Raw genomic sequence first — 15,808 nt, forward strand, 5'->3', positions numbered from 1 at the left:
CTGATTATGCTATGAAAGTCAATCATATGAAATTTTTCAGTAAATTACTGATACATATATCTGACGAAATTAATGCAAGTTAACTTATAATAAGCACACATTTTCTGATACAAAATTTATATTTTGTACGAGTTAATTCGAAATCAAACATTTCAATCCAGGCTCGCCCACAAATAAATATTTATACATTTTTACATAAATTAATTATAAGTAACATGTGGTATGAATAGAGAGGAAATAGGTTTAGCCAATATGAAATATTCAGATAGCTTTGGTCTAACTATTTGAATTTCTAATTTCCAATTGCTTCACGACCTCTTGATAATATAAAGAATCCTTCATTCTAGGTTTTTTATGGAGAGGAAGGAAAATGCATATCCGCACACATATGGCGAGCCTGTATTGTGAGTCTCTCACACTTCAGATTCCCAAACTGGACACTCACATTATTTCAAAATTAGGGCTGAGTTGACCTATGTCGTGCCTATCCAGGCATCAACAGATTTAGGGGTCTCGATCAATCTTCTTAGCGCGGAGGATGTCCTGGACGAATTGTGACACTCTGGTCCAGTTGTCACGACTCTCCAGCATCATTTTGCAAACCGAGTCAACCGAAAAAAACTGTCACCAAAACCACCTATTGCAGACAGCGGATAAACCAGTGTTCCGCGTTGTCGGGAATATATGCAATCCGGTGAACCAGTCTTGCCCATCTTCAATAGAAAGGTTTGAAAATTGCTTTGTCCGGAAAGAGATAGTAATCCACCACACCGTAACGCCGAGATGTTTCCGGATGTCCCTCTCAGAAGAGTCCGGTTTATGCCTAGAAGCACGGTCCACTACTGCCACCCAAGAAGTCTAGTTTTTAGTTTTGCCTTGCGGAGGTCTTCGATCTGTTCAAAGTTATAATTGAGCTGGGGGAGTCCTTCCTTAATTATGGAGTTAACATTTGTTTGCTATTTTCAGGTTGTTCTCAATGTCCTTGCTTCTCTGTGCTCCTCAGAAGCTTATCCTCTTCTTTTTCTGCGTCCTCCTGTTGCTGACAAAACAGCCTCAGCTCAGAGGCACATGTTTTTACAGGCGGAATGCCAATTTACTACGAGGAAGGACCCTGGGGACTACTTTCTGTACCGGAGGTTGGGGTCAGACCTTCTCTTAACTCTCAAGTTCACAGAATATTACTATGGGAGGGGTATGAGATAATCACAGAACCTTCTGGCTTCCTTCGAGAACCAGCGATCTAGTTGTCGGCCTTGGTCTTGACAACTGGTTTTTCGTTAAAGGATCCTTGGATAACGTCCTTTGACAACTGCTCTACGGCCAAAGTCCTTTAGTTCCTCCTGCTTCTTCTGACCAACTGAGTTGGGGGTTGTTTGGAAATTATTCTTCATAAGTATTTGGAACCAGCACATCGTACGGCAAGGATGGCTCGGAAAAACCAGGAACGGGTGTACCTTGGGGATCCAATGTTTTTACCTCAGTTCCTGAGACCTGTTTTCCCTGTTTTTCCTGGCCTCTGTTTTCCCAGCACCGTGAGCCTAACGCGCTAGAGGTCGCCCGAGACAGTGCATCTAGATTCCGACCTATATACTCATGTAGCACTCCCTGACCTAAGCCTGAAGGGGCTGGCTTCTGACGACACACTGAATCGTCCATCTGCATAGCAAACTCACAGCAGCCCCTGCAACACCACAAAGGCATAACCAGGGCTCTTCAGTGCCGGTCTTATCCTTTAATAGCTTTTTATGACAAGCAGGGTTATTGCGGTCTATTCTAATCTGAAAACCGCACGGAGCATGTATATTATTGTTGGATTGGTTGATTTCTCAAAGATGGACACATTTAAATTTTGTTACTTTTTGTCGGGTACTTTGATACTCAGTTGTTTAAACAAAATTTGTATTATCACTAGCTTAAATGTTATTATAATGTTGTGTTTTAGCGATTGGTTTCTTCATATACGATGAATCTGGATTTTTACCCATTCAAGCGGCTGTTGATCAAGCGTACCTTTCTCTCTATCACAAGTTTCAAGTAAGTTAATCCTAATTCTTTAACCATTTCCTGTAGGCTAAATAAAACAACGTAATTATAAAGGTTTGGTAGTATCAACTAAGCGGTATAGAGTTAGATAGCTGACCTAAACCCTAAAAAGTTTCTCAAAAATGAATTGTATTTTTAATAAATAATACTTGAATATGGTAATAAACTAGCTATTTTTACATAGGTACTAGTAGTTTTATGGTATACTATCTACATCTTATTTTATCAGGTAGGTGCCAATAATCAAAGCCTAAGTTGGTACGTGGTTCGATCTCTCTCATTTTCAATTATACTTGATACTAAGTTCGATTCTTTTCTAAAAATATGATTACCATGTAGGTTTAGCTTTTGCTTTGTTCAACCCTTTATCAATCTAATTTTTAATAATTGATAATAATTTAATAACAATAGCTTGAGGTTCTTAAAAACTATATTTTTTATTCAAAAATACACTTTTAGGTTGTATAAAGATATTCACAAATCAGACTTAAATGTAACATTTTCGTAAAAAACAAACGTATGGTATCTGTTAAAGTTTCAGATTTATTTAATTCTAATTTCAATTACAGTATTTAGAATAGAACTTTTAGGAAAGTATATTTTGTGTAATTTTGTTAGGAATGTCATGGGAATGAAGTAGCAAAATTACTATATATCACCATAGCTCTTTTTATAAGACATTAAAATGGTTTGTAAAGAAATAAATATTTTTGTAAAAACATATAGAAGTTATCCGTGCATTTTATTCACTACATCTGCATAATAAGTTTACTTACAGTAGAGCCGAATTTGGTGATATCAGACTGAGCAAAATCATTACTTAGGCTCAAAGTTCTAACTTTTAGCCATCTTTTACGTTATTATGAATGGGGAGAAGTAAATAAGACCTTTTTGGTAACTGTTCAATTAATTTATGTAGACTTCCGCCATAGATCATATGATACATGAACTTCTAAAGAGCACTGTATCAACCAACCATATACCTTGAAAGCCTGTGGTATTTTGAGTGTACACCACTTCTGAGTCAATCTACTCTACAAACCCCTATACATACAAATTACTAATATCTTCTTAGACCGCGCAGATAGGAATCAAATGACCTCTTGTAGCATTCGGTTAGCGAGACCATCTAGTCGCTGGAAGCTCTCAGTACACTACTAGCTTTATAGAGTCGTCAAGATAGGCTTACATGGCCTATTAAAGCCTTCAGTTATCGAGACCATCTGGTCTCTGGAAGCTCCCGATACACTGCTAGCTTTTTAGAGTCGTCAAGATAGGCTTACATGGCCTATTAATGCCTTCGGTTATCGAGACCATTTGGTCTCTTGAAGCTCCCGATACACTGCTAGCTTTTTAGAGTCGTCAAGATAGGCTTACATGGCCTAGTAATGCCTTCGGTTATCGAGACCATTTGGTCTCTTGAAGCTCCCGATACACTGCTAGCTTTTTAGAGTCGTCAAGATAGGCTTACATGGCCTAGTAATGCCTTCGGTTATCGATACCATTTGGTCTCTGGAAGCTCCTGATACACTACATTAGCTTCTTATAGCCTTTAATATAATAATTTTAACAAAGGAAATATTCCAAATGATTGGGTCTGATCTTTAGATAAAAATTAGTTGTTGATAGAACTAAAATTTAAAATGTCCAATTACTGTTCAAATGTTGGTTTTCAGGTTCCCAATAATGTTTTTGTTCAATATCTTCCTTTTGTGGAGGCGAGGTCTTATGACGTGATGCAGAGTCTCTTTCCTTTAGCAATTTCTCTGGGATTCAACTTTGTGATGCCATCTCTTCTCAGGTGCATTGTGGAAGAGAAGACATCTGGAACTAGGGTAAGTATAACCGGCTTGAAACCAGAGGAGATCACTAGATTGATCTGTATCTTACCGTTTCAACTAATTTATAAACAGCAAAAGCTCTTCAGCACCTCGTTTTACTTAAAAGCTGTGACAAAATTAAAGATAATAGTCGGAAATAAATAGTTAAAATTTGAATTGAAATTTGAAAAATACATCCGAAAACCTGGCATATTTGGTCAGAAGTTTTTCACTCAGAAAACATTAGAATTTGACATAAAAAATTGTATACAGCGTGTTTTAAAACTGAATATCAGAGTTTAAGATGTTAAAATCAAATTTTTATTTTCCTGAATAAATATCAATTACAATGGTGTAATGCATTTAAAAATGTTAATTATTACAAGCACCTTTTCTTTTTCCCTGGGCAAAAAGATCTTTTATGTATAATGCCATATGTTTCTCATTTTAAAAATATTATTTTTTTTATATTTAGAATGATTTAATGTCTTGATACTTGATTCTACTTTGATGTAATTTAGTAATTTATTGTATAATGTTGTTCCTATGTATAAAATAATTTTTGTGTGTGTATTATTCTTTTGTTTTTGATTTTATACTATTTTTCTTATTTCAATATTATAATTGTTTGTTTATAAAAATTGACAAAAGAGAAAAAACGTTATTTTTAATATCTAAATGCTATAGGAGATGTCAAAATATTATTACTAAATTATGGTATCTGTTCACTTTAACCTATTATACAATGATACGATATCAAATGAAGGAGTAGCTCTAATAATTTGCATTGGATTTGATCAATATCAACATCGTTCGTCACCAGCTGCACTCGTCAACAGGTAGTTCTTCCTGTACATTGATTAGTGGTTCTGGATCAAACATTATGGCAACTGCTTTAACACTGTTTCTTAAGAGCTGACTTTAGTGAAATGACCTTGACTTTGTCCCCTAAAAACCATGTTAAACCTATTGCACTTTTATGTTCTTATTTTTTATCGTAGAGCTGAGGGAGTTGTCTCATTTTAAATATATAATAATTAATACCATCATAATGCTTTATATTGTTTCGTGCAAAGGTTTTAAATATTTATATTTTGAATATAACAAGAAAGCTTTAGAATTATTTCCTGGATAATCTATAAAAATATAGGAAAACTAAAAATCGTTTGGATGTGTATTAGTTACATGTGTTGTGCAACATTAAAATATGAAATTAATTTAATATTGCAGTTTGTTTATTAAAGTTAGCAATGAATTGATAACTTTATATTCTTATTAAGTTAATAATTTGTTTTAATTTTAGTGTTTGTAAATTAGGTAGCTATTTTCTTATACAAAATATATTTATTCATAGAATTAGTGTGAATATTTTTCTCTCAAAACTAAAGTTACAATTTACTTACTTTACTGCCGGGGCGTAACAAATCTCAGTCGATTCTTTGCCTCGTCTATGAGCCTCTTCCACGCCACCCTGTCTTCCGCCAGATCCACAGACCCTCCACACCAGGTCACATCTTCGACCACTTGATCGCACCATCTTATCTTTGGCCTACCCAAAGGGCGCCTTCCTGCCGGTAACCGCCTGGTAGACCTCTTTTAACCTTGTGCCCTCCCGTCTCCGATGTACATGTCCTAGCCAGCTAATTCTCTTTGCCTTCACCAAAGCCACAATATCAGGATCTTGGTATACATTGCGTAATTCTCTATTTTTTCTTATTCGCCACACCCCTTCATCACATATTGGTCCAAATATTTTTCGGAGAACTTTATTCTCAAAAACAATTAACCGCCCCTCATTTTTCTTCGTTAATGTCCATGTTTCACTTCCATACATTAGGACTGGTTGAATGATTGTTTTATAAATTCTTATTTTGGAGCATTGTGACAACAATCTTGACGTAAAGAGTTTTGTACACGCCCCAAGACACCTATTTGCATTAGCTAATTTGCTTTGTATCTCTATATCCTCCTCGTTTTTGCTGTTTATTGTTACACCCAAATATTTAAAACTTTCTACACAGCCAGTCGAGTAGTTGTCAATGCTTAAGTTTGTTCTCACATTTCCAGCATGTCTTCCAAAATGAATAATTTTAGTTTTATCTTCATTTAGCTCTAAGCCTACTGTTTGACATTCTTTAATAAAACTTTTTGTTAGTGTGGAGAGATCATCCAAACTTTCTGACAAGATCACTACATCATCCGCAAATGCCATTACGTTCAGGTCCACTCCTAGTTTAACCCCTCTTTGTAGTCTTTTAACTTTTTGTAATGCCTCTTCCACAGCCAGGTTGAAGAGAGTGGGAGAAATCCCATCTCCCTGTCTTACTCCAGTGTTGATAAGGAAGTTTTCCGACATTTCTCCGTCTATTCTTATTTTGGCCTTTGAGTCACTTATACACATTTTTGACAGTCTTATCAGTTTTTGCGGGATTCCATGTTTTTCCATCTTCTTGAATAGAGCATTCAATAAAGTTACAATTTATGGTAGTAAAATCTTGAAAATAGTTATTGTAAATAAAGTCAGGTGTTATGATTTGAAGAATAAAATAGATTTGTTATTATTGTAATTCAAAGTTTTGTTTGGCAACATCAATCACTTAAGTGTTTTTATAAATATAAGGGATTGCAGGTCAGATTTTCTCTTGAAACTGTAAACTTGTATATAGTTAAGCAATACTATTCTTTTACAATGTGTTCTCTCGTATAAAATCATGTTTCCCATTTTTACCAAAATATAGTAAATAACTTGTTCGTGGTTTTTGTATCCAATCCTTCTTAAATGTCTTGTTTTATCTTAGTCAATTGCCATTTCTTCTGACTGGTACATTACAGAGTTAAATAGTCCAGTCAAAAATATTTATTGAAATTCATAAGAAACATAGTAGATTTTCAAAGATTTGTTTGAAAAGTAATTTTTTTTTGCTGGATTCACTGTTTGAGACTAAGTTAACAAAATATAAATTTGTTAAAGTGAATATTTTTAACCCCTCATCAAGGTTTGATTTAAGATCCAATTATATGGTTTGAGGTTCATGTAATGTGCGGTGACAGCCCAAGGTTATATCTTGCAGGCAATTTTTTAAATAATTCCAACTAAGTTATATATTAAAATGAGACACATCAAGTAACTAATAGGTTTGACATTGTTCTTGTAGTGCTAAATTCAAGATGGCTAACAGAACAACAGGTAGTTAAGTAGGTAGTGGAGAGCATTCGTGATGGAATGCACAAGTCAAGTTTGGAGACTATAAGTGTGTAACACTGGCAAGACTTCAAATCATACTTGACCGTGATCTGTCATTCTCTTATCATATGGCTCTGAGAAGGTTTAGAAGGCTTTATTAATGTCTACAATCAGTTTTGCCTAAAATTGAAATTCAGTAAATGTCTGGTCCTCTCGATGTTCTATTTTTGTTACCCACTATACGCAAGACCTCAATAGAGGTGTCTGTGCACAGGACCAATACAAAGATCTTGTTGTTGGTCGATTAAATGCTACGAATACTGACTAAGACTATACTAATACTAGCGAAGCTTTTATATTTTGTTTCATGTTACATATTATTTTGGCCGGACGCTGTGGTGTAAGTGGTGAAATTATCAATTCATACTTCTTATTTATTTATTATACTCGTAGATTTACTGAACTTTGCTATTTATTTATTTAACTTTCCTAACTTGTTATTTAAGTTAGGAAATTTACATTGTTCTATTATTGCTACATTGAATTTTGATCTTGTTGAAGACAGTTATTTTGAAAATAATGAAAGCTGAGAAGGACTAGAAAAATTAAGATTTAATTCCAATTCCTTCTTCATGAAATCCCAGGGCGTAAGATCGGATGAGATCGGAGGCCTTGTGAAACAGACTTGTCAATATAGTAAAATAATATGCTACCATTATAACTACTGTTTTTGACTTTAAAGGAGAGAGACCTAGCTTTCAGGTAAGGATTGTATGGCAAAAATATTGTGTTCGGTAAGCTGTTCTGTTCAGTGATTTTGTAGACTAGGGTTGTAGTTTATTTGAATTTTCTAGTGATTATTCCATTTTTATGTATTCAATTTAAAATGTTGGGTATATGTTTATTACTGTCAGAGTTCACTCAGTATAATATGTTCAATATCTCTCTGTAAAAAATTTATAATCACTGTTTCTTTACTTTACCGCTATATAGTGCGCAATCACAAAGTTTCAAGTGTCACAGATTAGATCACGTTGATTGAAATTAATATCTTCTCATAGGCTTAAGCTACATGATCAAAGCTATTGTTTAGTTACAACTTGTAAGTGAAAAATATAAACAATAGTTTAACTTCTTCATTTATAAATTTTAAGGAGTTATAAAAACATGAATAAACAAAATGAACTTCCTTAAACTAAAAATAAAACTTAAAAGTACTATAACTGTTATGTTATGAAAAAGGATTTTGTACATTTAATATATACATGCTTATTAAAATTAAAACTAACAATTTTTTTCGTGAATATATATATATATTATATATGACAAAAAATTACACTTATTTATTTGCAATAAGTTTCCTATATGTTGTTACTTCTAAAATAAGACAATAACGTAATATAAGTAATATAATGACAGTTATAAAACTATAGTTTAAAAATATAAATAGAAGAGATGAATAGCCATAATTACATACTAACGCATCATTCCTATCATTAGTGAATGTCAGCAAAACCGTTCAGAGAATATTTTGAGGATTTATTGGAAGAGTTATTGGGAGTTTTTAAATTTAGTACAACTTAAAGACAAACTATAACATTGAGCAGGTGTATAAATAGAACATTAAAGTAATCATTCTTAATTCCAAACAAATAAATATGGCGAATTCCTTATTGATGTAGGTTACTATAAAGTGACTCTTCTATATTTAATTTAGTAGTAGTTCTGTGATTAATAGGATGAATATTAATTGTGGTTGTTTCCAATGTTGGTATCAGGAGATGATGAGGATCATGGGAATGAAGGGCTGGTTGAATTGGCTGAACTGGATGGTGTACAGTCTGTTCATACTGGTACCGGTGACGCTGGTAGTGACTGGGCTGGTGACTGTGGACCTAAGAGGAAATGGGCCTGCGATAGTAGCTGGCTACTTCCCTGTGTGGATACTGTTCATGCTGTTTGCCCTGTCCTTCATTACACTCATATTTGTCATCAGCACTCTTTTCACAAACGGTGAGCATTATCAATGATCTTATACTGGGTCTAAAACCAGTGCTTCATAGTTATATAGTAGTTTAGAGGGTAAGTTTTGGGAAGAAAAGGAAAAAGGAATTAAACACGAACAAAAGATTCATATTTTAATAGCAATACATACTGTAATACCTGTCATATCCGGCTCTTAGAAATCCACCACATCCGATCTCTGGTATGATGATAAACGACAGAACATTTTGTAACTGTATACTTTAAGAACAAGGAATACCATACTTTGCTCGACGGGGCGTAGTAGGAGACGGGTGGGAGGTTGGTTTCCCCTTCAGACAACCTACCCACCTACTATTTTTAGAAACAATCGTCTTGGCGAAATTGTAATATTAACTAGTACTATTGTCAACTTTAGAATGGGCATTGAGACATATTGTAGTGGTAGAATGGTTATTTTTTTAAATTTTTCAATAAGTAAAGATTAAAATTTTTACATTACTGAATGTTTCATATTTAAAACAATTTTATTTATTCTCTTTTGGATTGTGTTTTATTGTACGTACGTACATCATCATCATCAGACGTTTCCGTTATCACGGGTCGTCATACACAGCCTCCTCCACTTTTGTCTATCATTCCAGGTCTCCTCTTCCTCCACCTGTATTTTCTGTAGTCCCCTTCTCTAGGTACGTACGTACATGAGTCCAAAACTAAAACTCCTATACAATTTAGTTAGTACCTTAGTTTACAATATTTCAAAAGTTATATTCTGACATAAGTTCTTCAACATTGTATAATATGATTGAATGTATATATGTTTGTGTATCATATAGATACACAAACAGGCATTTGCAATACACAAAATAATTTAATTGAAAAAGTAAGGCCTCTGTTGTGCACATTTACCTGGCAAGTGATAGATCCAGGTCTGAGTCCCAGTGGAGCAAGTACTTTTATAATTCAATCTTTATTGAAATTAAATGTATTTTATTTACTGCTACACATTTTTTTTACATTTACTTTAAACTGATTCAATTTGTTTTCTGCTTTTATCTTATCAGGAATTGAAAAGTATAATTGTATTCCTTTGTAGAGTAAATGATTTTTACATTGATTGGATCCATGTGGAATGTTTCTAATATTTGTATAATGGTGTAAGAGACTTAAATCTGTTATGTCTTGATTTTCCATAAATAATTCTAATAATTGCTGATATTAATTGTAGTGTAAATATTCGTTTTGCATGTAGGATTGAAAATGCCTACATCTTTATAACATATGATACAGTTTTAACTATTAATGCATGAAGGCTGTTAACAGGACATTTGTTTAACAAATTTTGACAATGTTCTAATAAATTCATTGTGTTCATTTTATTTTTGCAAACTAAATTGAATATTTGATTTAGTGCATAATGTTTCTGTTCTAAATAATACTTTTATTAAATTTTTCTGTCAATTTCCTTTTTGGTGAATATACATTAAAGTCTGGGTAAGGCTTAATATTTTACAAACCGTAGCAGATAACATCTATAAACTTTGCACAGTGTCATATGGCTATGTAAACTATTTTTCCTTGCTATTACCATGACATGCCAACCATGGGGGGACGGCACACAGAGGAAAACATGGAAATCTTAAATTAAAGCATGGGTCGAGTGATACCTCTTTGAAAGAGCTCACTTAGTAGAGTTGAATGCCGCAAACCGCATCTCAAAAGGTTTTGTTTATCCAATCAGAAATGGCAGGTTGTTTTAGGTACACATTGTGAAGTACATTATGCGCTGCCATTTCTGACTGGATCGTCGTATTCTGATGCGGTAGGCGGCGTCTTATAAAATAAAAGGTTGTAAATAAAAGGTTAGTTGCAATTTATTAATAAGTAAGTACTTTGTTCTAAGATTGTATTTTCACATAGTGAATAAAATAGCATTGCTAGTGTGTAACTATGTTAATTCATAATCATAAAGACGAAGAATTCATTTTAGTTTTATTTATTGTGTTATCAATTTATGACATAATTTGCTAATTAAAAAAGTCAGTGAAAACACATCGGTTAGTAGAGTGAAACGCCGCCTACCACGAATACGACGATCCAGTCAGAAATGGCAGCGCATAATATACTTCACAATGTGTACCTAAAACAACCCGCCATTTCTGATTGGATAAACCTTTTGAAATGCGGTTTGCGGCATTCAACTCTCCTAAGTGAGCTCTTTCAAATGAGGTATCACTCGACCCATGCTTTAATTTAAGATTTCCATGTTTTCCTCTGTGTGCCGTCCCCCCCATGGTTGGCATGTCATGGTAATAGCAAGGAAAAATAGTTTACGTAGCCATATGACACTGTGCAAAGTTTATAGATGTTATCTGCTATGGTTTGTAAAATATTAAGCCGTACCCAGACTTTTCAAACACCTTGTATAACTATTATATATAACAATATAACTATTATACTCGTATTTTCACGAATCAGTAACTAAAACATAAGTATTCAGGCCATATCAATGCAACTATCCATCATTCATGCAAGGCTTTAGATGTTTCATTAAAAATATCCATACATATTCAAACATTTATGTATTATAAGCATTTATAATTTAGCTTGTTTTTGCAGGCACTCTGGCTCTGATCATCGGATTGATAACATGGTACGTCATGACAATTCTGCTGAACTCATTTTTTGTGAGCTCCCCTGACAAGTTTGGTCTGTCCATAAACTTACTTACTTGTTTATGGCCCTCCATAGCTATACAATGGTGTATCAATGTCATCAGTAACTTTCAGAAGAATGGTGAGTTGTGTTTAGATCTTATTTTAATAATGAAGAAAATCCATAATATTAAAAATGAACTATTAATAAAAAAAAACAATAACTTAAAATATTTAAATTAATTGATATTTAGTTTCAACATTGTGTAACTAAATTAATCAAAGCTTTTTATTCACAAAATATGTGTAACAACCTGTGTTATCAATTGAATTTTTTTTTACTTTGATTTTAACTTTTCCTTACTACATCTGTAAAGGAGTAAGCTGTTTAGATAATTTTGGATTTTAAGTCTTTTTTAAATTTAATAACAACTATTTATAAAAACCTTAGCATATTTTGTTTTTATATAGATTTGTGGGTTGAAATTTGAAAGAAGGCAATATTTTTATTCCGCTTAAGCGGATTACGACAGGTTCCTTGAGGTGAATCCAGAAAATATTTAACCAATTGTATATTGTATCAGTTTAGACAATAATTTTATGGAACTATGGACTTTTTCTGATCAAACAAACTCAATTATTTAATAATGTTGCCAATATCCATAAGCTTTGATCGAACTGTTTGATTAAGTTTGATATACTTCATAACATTTTAAACATATGTGATCAAAACACTTGATCAAGATTTACTACCAAGAGCAGATAATTTTTCAGTTTCAAAATCCTATCAATTTGATCTCGTTTTAACTGATTTGATCAAAGATTTTCTCCTAAGGTGGTGTTGTCAAATAAAATATTTTTGAAATCCAATTATCTTGCAAATATAATGTTTTTTTTTTTATTTAGGATAGAATAGAACGTTTATATTTTAAACTCTTATTACATACAAGAATTTGTTATTTTTTCATTAAAAAAAGATTTATTTACCTACTGGTTTGTTCCAAAAGGCCTTTGAGATGACTCTTTGTTTCTTTTATTCCAAAATTAATTTGATCTTAGTTTTTCAGTTTGAGCTTTCTGAAGTTCTCTGGTGTATATTCATACAATTAGAAATAACATATCTTCATGCATGATGAATAATTACCTCTCTACCTAAAAAACTCCTTCTATTTCCAGTAACTGATAAAAGCCAACATACAGGAAACCTGGAATTCAGTAACTTATTAGTAGAACATTCTTGTTATTCTTTTTACTAACCTCACTTAAACTGGACGACAATACATTTTTGCTATACATTTTGATTAATAATTACTTGTGAGTTTTAGTCTCCATTTTCAACAAGCTCAATGATCTTCCAATATTCCCCCAGCTGAAAATTATAAACAAATCTGATAATGATGTTTTAATATCATCCTAAAAGACTAATTAACATCCTGGTTAAAGTTTATTCTTGATGAAGTTCTCTTTGTTTTCTGTTGCAGGCCACCCGTGGACAATGAGCAACTTGTTTGATGACGGGGCAGGTGGAGGCAGAGTGTCTGTAGGTTTGGCATGTATTATGATGATTGTAAGCATTTTCTTGTACAGTTTTATCACATGGTACATCGATAGTGTCAATCCTGGCCCTTATGGACGAGCAAAAAAATTGACTTTCATATTCCAGGTAAACATTTAAGGTTTAATAGTTCTTAACTAGCTATGTTTTTTCAGTACGCAACAATATTTTATGGTTAGGCATTTTGCCTTAAATTGATTGGTAAAATCATCATTGACTGACAAAAATAAAGTAGACTTTTTAGCATTTTTTAAGGAAGCACACAGTAACCAATCTCTTTATTTTTAAATACAAATAAATAAAAATAATTTGTATTTTCCAGTGTTTTAACAGAAAAAATTACAATGCGAAACAATCTCATGTAGTTGGACATCAAAGAAATTATGAGAAACCTCCAAGTGATACCAAGGTGGGAATCCGCATAGAGAACCTCAGAAAGACATTCAACCAGGGAAAAGTAGTGGCAGTAGAGAATGTTGACTTGGACGTCTACGAGGGTAATATAACTGCCTTACTGGGCCACAACGGAGCGGGCAAAACCACCACCATGTCCATTTTAGCAGGTGATTAAAAGTTGACATGATATTATTTTGTTACCTGGGATGAACAAAAATAAATCAGGTTCAGTAATCACAGATTGAGTTTTGCCTGTTTCAGGGTTCTTCTCCCCAACCAGAGGCAAGGTGATTGTGAATGGTAAGAACATATTTGATAACATGGACGAGTTTCGTTCCAACCTTGGTTTGTGTCTTCAACATAACCTACTCTTCTCTTTCTTCACAGTGCGTGAACATCTTATATTCTTTGGCATGGTAAGTATCTTTTAACAGATTCGTTATGAGATAATCCAAGAACAAAACTTAACTTCAAAACATCTTACTTCACTTTATTTATAAAAAAATTAATTTAAACATACAGAAGCCTATTTTATACTTTAATTAATTAACATGAAAAAATATATACCTTTGGATGATGAGATATGAAATCCAACAATTGTACTCTTATACTGTTGAAGCATGGATAACTTAGCAAATAATAAAATCTATAATTGGCTGAGCATTAAGGAAGGGACTAGAAGGTTCACTTTGAGGGTCTGGAAAAACTTCATACCTGTCTGTCTGTCCATACGATCGAACAATGAGCTGATCTACAGACTTTAAATTTTCTATGAAGCTTTATTTCTATATAGACAACACTGAGTTTGATGATGGTTCATGTCACTCCATGGGGTTTGGCGAAGCGTTAGCGAGTATTTTCACACTGGTCTTACGAGTAACTATGATGGCAACGAGAAATACCAGAATAAATAAATTTGTAAATTAATTGAATACAATCGTATGAGATTTTAACATGTGATATATAGTATAGTATAGTCATAGTTTTATTAATGATACATCAAAAATAATAGAATGGAAAGTTAGTACTTAAAGTTGATGACAAGATTTGATTTGATTTTAGTATCCTCCATAGCTCACCAGAACTTTTATTATTTGAACACGGCTATGACACCTAACTTAATGAACATAAGTTTAATTACTTAAATGTAATTGTGCCATATGGTCTCATATCTTGAGAAATATTTTATCTACAATACAATACAATACAATCTTTATTTACAAATTCCTTGGAGAATTGTAAGGGCGTCAAAATATCTTTTACAGTTCATAATATATATAAAAGTTTTAGTTGAGTTCAAGGAACTCCTCCAATGAGTAGAATGGGTGATCTTCAAGCCATTTTCTTAGCATGTGCTGGAAGTTCTTGCCTTGAAGTTTCCTTATCTCCGGAGGTAGGTGGTTGTACAGTTTTCTTCCAATGTAGGTACAGACTAAATTTTTCTTGAACCTTCATTTCTACATAGCTAAGAATGAGTTATATGATGGTGCATGTTGAACCATGGAATTTGGCTAAGGTCGCCAAAGTTTATCACTTATTAAATCAACACAACTTCTATTTTGTCTGCTGGAGGAGATGAAAAATGTCTTTTCTGTATGATTGCCTGTCTTTCTATCTCTCGAGAATGAAATAAGCTATAAATTTGGAAAGGTGCATGCAACTTCAGTAAAGCCTGTTAATTGTTAGTGATGTGGCATATTCCTATCTTGTAGTGTAAAGAATGGATTGATTATTTAGTTCTATCATAAGTATTGTAGAACATTGGCTATGCTATCAAGAGATTTTGACCTTACTATGAGTACAATATCATTCTTTGCAATATATATTAAGAATAATGTTGAAATCACCCACTTAATCAATAATGATACATAAGTTGCTCTTTCAGAATAAATTATCTTAAATTTCTAATGGGTTAATTTGAGAATTAAATGTCTCTCATATGTATTGTTGGCTCATAATATAAGTTATATAGCCATGTAAGAGGTTATGATACATTAAGATAACATATAAAGACAAGTTTCTAAGGAGTATAGCAGAGAGAATGAGTGATGTAGTACAATGATGAGTCATGCAATGCAGGTGATATTTCTAGGTGACATACTTCACAGAGACTGATAGTGACTTACTGATTAGAATTGGTAAACTTAAATTGGCACGTGGATGAGACATCCAA

General features: G+C 33.1%; 1 protein-coding gene across 1 annotated transcript in view; it reads left to right on the forward strand.

Moving 5' to 3' along the window:
* LOC124365097 (phospholipid-transporting ATPase ABCA1-like) overlaps positions 1-15,808 on the forward strand; it is a 53,992-nt gene that overhangs the window by 10,602 nt on the left and 27,582 nt on the right. The window contains exons 4-10 of the mRNA XM_046821035.1: positions 1,943-2,034; positions 3,720-3,878; positions 8,826-9,060; positions 11,650-11,826; positions 13,166-13,347; positions 13,562-13,802; positions 13,897-14,051. Coding sequence (XP_046676991.1) covers positions 1,943-2,034; positions 3,720-3,878; positions 8,826-9,060; positions 11,650-11,826; positions 13,166-13,347; positions 13,562-13,802; positions 13,897-14,051 — 1,241 coding nt within the window. The remainder of the gene's footprint in view (positions 1-1,942; positions 2,035-3,719; positions 3,879-8,825; positions 9,061-11,649; positions 11,827-13,165; positions 13,348-13,561; positions 13,803-13,896; positions 14,052-15,808) is intronic.

Source organism: Homalodisca vitripennis, chromosome 6 (genome assembly GCF_021130785.1).
Source record: "Homalodisca vitripennis isolate AUS2020 chromosome 6, UT_GWSS_2.1, whole genome shotgun sequence".
In the NCBI taxonomy this organism is placed as follows: Eukaryota; Metazoa; Arthropoda; class Insecta; order Hemiptera; family Cicadellidae; genus Homalodisca; species Homalodisca vitripennis.